At 36.6% G+C, this 10,071-nt stretch overlaps 1 protein-coding gene across 3 annotated transcripts in view; it reads right to left on the bottom strand.

Moving 5' to 3' along the window:
- Positions 1–4,039: 4,039 nt before the first annotated feature.
- Positions 4,040–10,071, bottom strand: part of LOC149779674 (uncharacterized) — a 36,778-nt gene continuing 30,746 nt past the window's right edge. For all 3 annotated transcript variants that reach the window (XM_089940499.1, XM_089940501.1, XM_089940502.1), the window contains exon 7: positions 4,040–9,378. In XM_089940499.1, coding sequence (XP_089796625.1) covers positions 8,395–9,378 — 984 coding nt within the window. In that variant the 3' untranslated portion in view covers positions 4,040–8,394. The remainder of the gene's footprint in view (positions 9,379–10,071) is intronic.

Below are 10,071 nucleotides of genomic sequence, written 5' to 3'. Positions count from 1 at the left end.
GATCGTCACAGAAGTTGATATTGTAAGTAGTTACTAATTTTATCCATTTTAGTCTAAACCATTGTAACTTAATTTTCGGGGATATGTTTATTTTCCTTTAAATTCTGGGACAATTTCGTCATTTTAACGTTACTTTTAGTCACATCCATTTTGTCGTTGAGCATTTCCTTGATTATAGCTATTTATAGCATCATTACAATTATGCAAATTTTTGAACACCCCAGCAAGATTTCAGGTCTTGCTAATGCTTTATATATAAATCCCACGCTTGTACTAGTTATGTATGCCTCTGTCTCTGTTGTGTTTGACCCTCTACCATCATTGTCCCTAGACAATCCCACCATGTTCAATTCCCCTTGACGCTATACAGACCCACCATGTTCAATTTCCATATGTTCAATTCCCCTTGTCCCTAGATAGACCCACACTTTATTCCCCCATGTTCAATTCCCCTTGAGGCTAGAGTGGCCCAGGGTTTTTCTCCATGTTCAATTCCCCTTGAGGCTAGAGTAGCCCAAGACTATTTCCCATGTTAAATTCCCCTTGAGGCTAGAGTGGCCCACGATTTTTCTCCATGTTAATTTTCCATTGAGGCTAGAGTGACCCAGGGGTCTCTGTAATGATAATTCCCATTGAGGCTAGGGTGGCCCCATTCACTACTCTTATCTGCAACCTCTTCCTGCATTTGAAGAATCATTTAGCAAAATAATGGTAGATTGTGCCGGTAAATTACCTAAGACCACGTAAGGCAGGCAATACTTGCTCATCATAATGTGCGTCCATAAGATTTCCTGGGGCAATTCCTTTAAGAAATATTAACATTAAACCCATAGTAAAATCTTTGATTAAGTTTTTAATACTTTTTGGCCTTCCCAAATGTGTCCAGTCTGATCAAGGGTCAAGTGTTATGTCTGAAATTTTGGAAGAAGTTAGGCATCAATTAGGCATCAGACAGTTTAATTCTTCTATTCCAGAACGAGTCTCTGCATTTCTTCCAAAAGTAAAAAAAAATTAGATGTCTGAAAAGAAGAATGAGCTAGACACAGAAAGCGAGCTGTCCATTCACCTCCACGAACTCGATGAATTGCTGGTCAGCTGCAAGCTGCAATCTGGATCTCCTTCTCATATTTGGTTGATGATGGTGCCGAAGGTCACCAGAACAAAGGACACTGTGGAGAATTATCTTACGGTTTTCGACTATCCCTAATATAATATAAGCGACGAATGTCGTCGACACACTTGTAGACTGACATACCTGTCGGTTGGGTTTCACGTAACTTTGAGACTGGTCTTACTTGAAGGCATTGCATATTTTAAGAATTTATAGTAGGGATGCGTAATAATCGAAGATAATATTCATTAGATACTAGATACATATTTTTAATGTCTTAATGGTATAGATGTTTTGTGTAATCCTGCTGATTTTATTCAAAGGCTTTTCGATGATTTTTATAGTTTTGCAATGCTGATTTATCAGTAAGGACAACGTTCTACCCGCATTATTTACTTCCCCAAAAACATCGGCGCTATTCTCTGGCTTCAGATTACAATCATTTTTTGCACGTTGATATTTACCATAACTTGGAAGCCTATGTTTCAAAGGAAAATGACAATATAAACATTTTTCTATGTCGTTAATCACATAATTCCAACAATACATATGAAGCAAAATCTTTTATTTCTAAAATACATTTTAGCTAAACTCACAGCTTCATGGCATTTGAGGTAAAACAAATGCAGGTCATAAAGTAAAACAGAGCAAATAATTTTTTCTCATCTACTTCGACATCTGTTTTCTCATCGACTTCGACATCTGATCTTAAACTATTAAATCTGATGGTCAAAACAAGTAAATGAAAAGTAGGATTTATCTTCCTATCACTTTTTCATCATATATTCACATTCGTTTTCTTACTCACTTGAAAAAGCTATGTGAATGTCCACACTTCTCAAACAATGGGTACTTCTTTCTGCCGGATTCTCGCGTTTTTAGCATACAATTTGAAGTAAGACCTACTTCACTATCTATTAAAAAACAATTACTTTTTGTTTTTAAAAAAATCTGTCTGTCATCGTTACATGAAACACAGCCTGGACATACCAACATACAGTGGTCCTCATTTTCAGATTTTATTTTAAAAGAAATAAATGTCTGCCATCTTTCGGTTGAACCTTATTAAACACAACTGACAGGTAAAGTAATTTCTTGAAAATTAAAAGAAATGTTCATGGAAACATGATTTATCTGGAATATCATACAAGTTATATGGTGTAACCTTGATTTAACACTATACTTTGGCTAAACGAAAAAGCAATATTAAACGGAGGTTGGTGTTACAACTACTTTCTACATCAGTCATATGTATTAAGATAATTTCTGTCCTCAGACATAGACCTTGTTGCTTTGTCAATGCATACCCAATAGCTACTTTTTAGACTAATAATGTGGGTACAAAACAATCAAAGATAACTTACTGACATTTATATAAAAAAAATTAGTTTTCAAAATAAATGATTTTGTTTGGTTTGGTTTTGACAACATTGCAACAAATGGAATTTCTTTTAGCCTTACGGAGGTTTTGTGACGTTCTGGGGCGTTGTGGGGTAGGGGCTGCATATCAGGTTTCTTTTACTTATGACCTGCTGATTACGTTACCAGAATTATGGACAATTATTTACCATTCCTTTAAATTACTGCAATAAAATCATCATTTCAATTCACTTTGATACTAAGTTATGACATCAGTGGTGGCTAGTTTTTTATAGTATGATTGCTCTACTAATAAAGATGCGTCCCCAACAAGTTCCTCGACTTTGCCATGAACATGTCCTGTAAACACGAGTCCCTCAAATTGAGTGACACTTCACTAAAATAGCATATTATGAAAGAGAAGAATTTGCATCTCGTTGGACTGAACTTGAATGGGAAGCGGCCTAGTAGGAATAACTTCTGATTTCTTGGTCATAATGTTATCAGTGTCTGCTGACGGCCAGTGCTAAAATATGATATTATTTCACTCCAGTGAATTATATAGCTTATTTCCAGAAAATCCAGTAATGCACGGTCTCGAATAAAATAAATATAAGTATACCATCTTCAGCAGCTTAAGCGTATATGGGTTTGGTGTAGCGAGATGATATTACTGAAATAAACAGCCAACAAAGTTTAAAATCTGTGAAGCGAGGCATTTACTTTACACCGCAGAAGCAGCCATAAAGTTGAAGGTATCTCGAGTGAACATAACGCGCTTACAACATAATGGCGAATTGACTAGACGAAATTATATCTGAATTCATATAATGCAATATTAATAACCACATGTAAATAATGATTACCTCCAAAAAATAACGTTACTGCATTAGTTTACAGGATATCATAATAAGAAATTTGCATCCTGATATGGAAACCGGAAAATCAAAATGGAATTATGATACTGCACCTTAATGAATGAATATATTATTGAGTGCTAAGCTCACCACGGGAAACGATGACGAGCGTTGACAAATAAACGATGACGAGCGTTGACAAATAAACGATGATGAGCGTTGACAAATAAACGACAACAGGCCCCACTATTACAATATTGAATATAATGTAGATACAGAATAAAACAATGAAATATCGTCTATATACAGCAATTATCACAATCATATAATGGCTTAGCAAATCCATGTAAAGTTCAGCTGACCTCGTATAACACTTCAAGCAGCAATTGTATTATCATTTGACGTTACATCATCAGTTGTGAACCCTACATTAAGGTAAGTTTAACCGTATCATGGTTTAGGAACTCCACATGAGGTTAAACTGACTTCAGACAAGACTTACGAAGTATTCCAATTATAATTTCACGCTAAATCTTGTCTGCTGAGACTTACGTTAAGTTGAAACACAAGAAAGCTATGGCGTTCCATATTAAACATCGTCCACGTGATCCTGAGGTCACAAAATGATTTTCTAACTTCATGTTCGATGCTGTGGAAATTCCACTCTGTCTGTATGCGTGTGTAGTTTGCATGTATAAGAAAAAACACGATCAAGGTTACACGAGTGAAGTTTATTGTCCACTTTTTATGTTTAGAGAATCCCATTCGAAAAAGGAAAGATTTTTGCGAATGAAAGTTGTTAACATTGACGTGGGAAAAATCAGTATATGTAATTACAATAACATGGCCTACTTCATAAACACAGTAAATGAAATAATTTCCTGATCTATTGCTACCTTTGTACATGAATAAAATGAGTGAGAGGGGTAAAAGCCATTTGATTTTCACTTTTAATTTTCATGGTTTCCGATATTTTTGTTTCTTTTGTAACCCCACTGATTGCTGAATCAGTTTTGACCAATTCATTCTCCGTCAACATAATGATAAAGACTAAGAAATTCAACATGACTTAAGTAACATATGATCACATTTGTTTGTCTTGTGTAACACTTAATATAGCTTTTATCTACACACAAATGAATAATGAAGCAAAAAAATAATAGTATTAACTATGTGTACCAAGCAGCATTTAAGTAAATCGGCTTCAGTTACCTACATGATGCGTTTGAAAACGTTTGTCAAGATGTCGAGAGGCCCACCACTAAACTTAAGTGTTTTAGAAGTTGTTTAATTACTGTGTTCTTGTTCACATGGCTAATTTCCAACTGACAGTCTGATAACACGTGGACTTCTTTTTATACTGAATAAAATTAATAACGCTGCAGAAGCACAGGAAAATCAAACTTATCTTGCTAAATGCTAAAAAAAAGTTTGGCTAAAGAAGCTTCTACATGTAGACAATTGTTGACTGGCCATTCTCCCCCCAAACAAAATCAATACCAGATACCATATGACATTACGCCCATTTGTTTGCGGTAACTTTCAAAATGCTTATGAAACTATGGCGACTTACAATTAGGCCACCGTCAAGTACAGATATTGAAGAGATTACAAAGTTAACCATTCCAATTTCTTTATCCATTTCACAAACGACAACCCAATAACGACTACTCAATAACGACTACCCAATAACGACTACCCAATAACATACGAACTGTTACATTGTTGCTGAATAAAAAGCATCGATTTAACCTATGGATAAATAAACACATTCAGACCGAAGGGTATTTACATTTCTCTTTTCCATTGGACTCTTGGCGCAAAAGACTTAAGATATATTTAATTCTGAAGTTTCCACATTTTAATTTTTAATATTGGAAAATTTTGTGAAAATATATTTTCTATTTGTGCTCTCATAGTTTTGTAAACAATCAAAGCATGCCTGACAGACTAGCAAGAGAGAAAGGGAGATCTTTAACAGATCCATAAATATGATTTACGAATATAATATTTTCTTCCTCAAGGGAAAAGCGAAAAATTTACATTATATGTTTTCGTTCAATGTATCTGACCAACCGGGATTTTATGACAAGGGCCATGAAAATTGCATTATGTAATCAGAGTTTATTTTCGTTTTGGATTTGGCTGCTTATATAAGGTGACATATATTAAAATCAATATAGTTAACATTGTAGTAAACATGATATTCTGCATATATATATATATATATATATATATATATATATATATATATATATATGTTTGTTTCAATTATAATAATTGCAGAATGTTCACAGTGTAAGAAAACAGCCATGTATAATGCCCAAGAAATCAGACTTTGAACTCAGTGCTATGCCATATAACTTTAAACACTTCAAATATGTAAACAATGGTTTAAAGGACGCGGAAAGTAGCTATAGGCCTGTTCGATAACGGTTGTTACCGCAGATGACAAAAGTCTCCCTTGAAGAGCTCTTTGGTAGATTTGAATTTATAATCCCTATTTCCGGTGAGCAATACTCACTTCATGGATGCATATACAAGCTAGTCGCAAACCCTAAGCGATAGTGGGTAAAAACAAAAAAAAAAAAAAAAAAAATTTTATTTTGCAGTTTTAGAGTTACACATTACTATTTGCATATATCGATCTACAATGAGGAGGAACATATAAACTGATATCAAATTTGTCAAAATCGGTGGTTGTATACGATTTGTGTGACTTATTGGTCTAAACAGAAAACGTTTGTATAGGAAGGCATTAGGGCATGGAGGGACTAATGAAGATGTATTTAATAAGATACATACACACATTATATACTGTTCGGATAGCTTGAATTCTATGCTTGAAATCTATAGTATTAGCATCGAAATATGTGGCGTTATTGCAAAACCACATGGATAGAGGCACGTGGTACGGATATGTAGAACGGTAAGGTCGTGGGTTCGATCCCGGCCGAATCATACCAAAGTTGTTGTTGTTGTTGTTGTTGTAGGGTTTAACGCCATTTTTCAGCACAAGATAGGCTATACATGGCGGCCAGTATAACTGGTGGAGGAAGAACCCTGGAAAACTCAGGGAAGAACCACCGACCCACAAGAAGCTTCTGGCAGGTTTTCCCACGTACCCACGCTAGCCGAGCCTTGGACTCGAACCCACGCAGACAGAGGTGAGATGGCAGTGATCCGGAACGGTGAGCGCTTTAGACCACTCGGCCACTCGGGGCCCCAATCATACCAAAGACTTACAAAAATGGTACTAACAGCTGCCTCGCATGGCGTTCAGCATTAAGAGGTTAGTGTTAGGACTGGTCGGCCTGGTGTCAGGATAATGTGACTGGGTGGGACATCGTGCTACATTTCTACGGCATGATGCCCCAGTGCTAGACATCACTATAAACTGCCACACTGCAGACATCGTAGCGATATGGCTGAAAATTGTTAAAGCTACGTTAAAAAGTCCAAATTACACATTACACGCTAACACTAAGCAATACTGAGTAAAAAAGTACCAACTATTTTATTTTGCATTTTTGCACATTTCTGTTGACATAGATCGATTTAGAATGAAAAGAAAAATATATATATTGATATCAAATTTGTCTAAATCGGTGGTTGTTATCGACTGGTATGATTTATTTGCCTATACGGAAACCGTTTGAATAGGTAGGCATTAGGCGCACGGACAGAGAAATTAAGACGTACTTAATAAGATACCTACACATATTATATTATGTTGTATAGCTTAAATTATATGCTTCACATCTATAGTAATAGCATTGTCATATATGGCACCATCCTAAAACGGCACGGGTAGACGCATGTATCAATGATACGAAGATTAGTAGCGTTCGTATGGGAAGGCGTTAGGCGCACGAACAGACAAATGGAGATGTATTTAATAAGATACCGAAACATATTAAGAACTGTTACATGGTATGACCTTTCTGCCTAGACAAATAACGTTCCTGTATGAATGCATTAGGCACACGGACAGACGAATGAAGACATCTTTAATAAGATACATGCACATATTATAGACTGTTGTATAGCTTGGACTCTGTGTTTCACATCTATTGTATTAGCATCGAAATATGTGGCACCATCGCAAACGGCATGAGCAGATGCGTGTAGCAAGAATATGAAGATTTGTAACGTTCGTGTAGGAAAGCATTAGGCGAACGGACAGACAAATGAAGAAGTAATTAATAAAATATCTACATATGTTGTATACTGTTGTATAGCTTGAATTTTATGCTTCACATATATTGTATTAGCATCGAAATATGTGGCACCATCGCAAAACGGCATGGGTAGAGTCACGTTGCAAGGATATGAAAATCGGTAAATTCGCATGCGATACTGATTATTTTTTATTTTTTTACAAATTATGTTGCATTTTAACACATTTTATTGACATATATCGATTTAGACTGATGGGAGTCTTACAAATTGATATCAAATAAAGACGTGATTAATAAGATACATACACACATTATATACTGTTGGATAACTTGAATTATATGCTTTGTTGGCCTCCATCATAGCATATAGATTTGCTCGCCGGAAGAGCGTTGCACCACGGGTAAATTAGGGGAATTGATTAGTCAAGGAACGTAATAACCGTTATCAAACAGGCCTGTAATTATTCAATCTTATTTCGCACTTTGGCTCGATGTCGAGTAATCGTCTTAAACAGAGCAGGAGATCATACCCTTAAACCTCATACTCACAGATTTGCGAAGTGGAAAAAAGAAAGACATTTGTCTTGTGAAGCAATATCTAGTCACAAGGCAAATGTTATGAAACATTCACACCGTAGCTACGTGAGGCAATATCTAGTCTCAAGACAAAGGTTATCAAACATTCACACCGTAGTTACGTGAAGCAATAATATATAGTCTCAAGGCAAATGTTATCCAACACTCACACCGTATCTACTTGCCTTTTACTTTCACATTTGACTGGAAACATTGAAACATTGTAAGTGAAAGGATAATATCCTTTTTAGATAGGAATTTTAAGAATTCAGGTTTACTTTGAACCACAAAAATATAATACCGTTCTTATTTACTTTCCGACTTTCTTGTTTTTGACTATTTTCTGCTTCTTGGGTCTCTTGGTTGAAGATGGTGCTTTGATTATTTGCTGATCTTCCTGTCTCAGACATGGTGCATTATCCTCATTGTATTTGTAGAATTTGTAAGCAGCATAGAGGCCAGACATAAGCGCACCTTGGATCCATCCATTTGCCCATGAGATGGCATCTCCAGCCATGTAAACTGGATGGATCGGATTTGTTAACGCGTCTTTGTTGTTGATGTACTCAAAGGGGCGAAGACATGCAAAAGCTCCCTGGGATGCAGGATCGCTAAACCAGGCTTGCACGACTCCGTGCTCAAAATATTGTTTGGCCTCTGGGTGGATCTCGCACACTTCTTGGAGAGCACTTGCAACAGTTTGGTCGCTGGTCTGTGCTCCAAAGGTCAAGGCATCTTGACCCCACGTGTATGACACTAGGATTCCACGATCATCACTCGTGTATGGAGACCCGTCCCACCCTGGATATTTGATCTGACCGATTGGACGGTCAGTTATTGTGAACCCACCTTGACCTACACTATCCTGCCAAAACCTCTTTCGAAACTGCAACAGGACTTTGGTGGATGGCTCGTACGTTATATCAGCCATAGCCTTTTGCTGTTTGGGTTCTAGGGGTATCTTCAGCTGACGTAAAATGGTCAAAGGAAGGGTAAGAATGACTGCATCCCCTACGTAACATACATGTTCTCCACTCTGAGTATTCCTCCCCGTGACCTTGACTTGGTCGGTTGTACCCATTAACTCCACCGCCTGCACATGGACTCCGAAGTGGATCCGATTTAATAACTCAACGTCTGTGTTCCAACCGTAGTTGTTGGGCCTAATGAAGGCCTCCGGTAGGGCTGACATGCCATCTTCTGGTGTGCGAAGCTCCTCCTGCCACCATCCTCCTAGTTCATCTCGGAGGTATTCCACCATGCTCTGATCTAGTATGATATTATAACCGGACATCTGTCGAGAAACGTAATTAATTTGCTTTAGAATCTTGTAATACTTGATAACAGCAAACAAATCATGGAGAATTTGAGAAAACTCTGAAACTGTTCAATAAACGACAATAAAATAGTATTTATACAGCTACATTTTGAAAAACTTGTTTGCATATATATCTTAAGAATGGAGGAAGGGCTACCTTAATGTATGTCTTTCAATGTTGAATATTGAATAAACTGAAACAGGTTGCAAAAAGGACAAAAGATATAACTCACATTAAATTTAAAATTAAGTTACTCTTAATGGGCTGAATGTATGGGAATTTACAACTTCAAAACGAAAGGTGGATACAAAATATAGAATTTGTTCAAAGATATAACCAGCAGTAAATGCTTACCGGCTTCCATCAGGTCTTCATATATCACACATTATTACATGCTCATTTTTTTCTCCGTTAACTTTACATTGTCAGAATCGTTCAGTATTTTATGTTATTGCTCATCTTCATATTGCATTCACGTGCATAAAGGAACTACTTTCTATTGTAAACAAACAATGGACGCAGACGCCAGCACTTTTGATTTGTAAACAAGTCATGTACACTCGCGTAGTAGGCGTTTTACGTTGTGGTTGTTTAAATTTGTTTCTGAATGAAGTAAAGCAGTTGTTTCGTGGACTGCCATATACCAGTTGCTTTGGCACATCCGCGTT

The sequence above is a fragment of the Sinohyriopsis cumingii genome, chromosome 17 (genome assembly GCF_028554795.1).
Source record: "Sinohyriopsis cumingii isolate HCF-2022 chromosome 17, ASM2855479v2, whole genome shotgun sequence".
Lineage (NCBI taxonomy): Eukaryota > Metazoa > Mollusca > Bivalvia > Unionida > Unionidae > Sinohyriopsis > Sinohyriopsis cumingii.
This window is presented reverse-complemented; position numbering and strand designations above follow the sequence as displayed.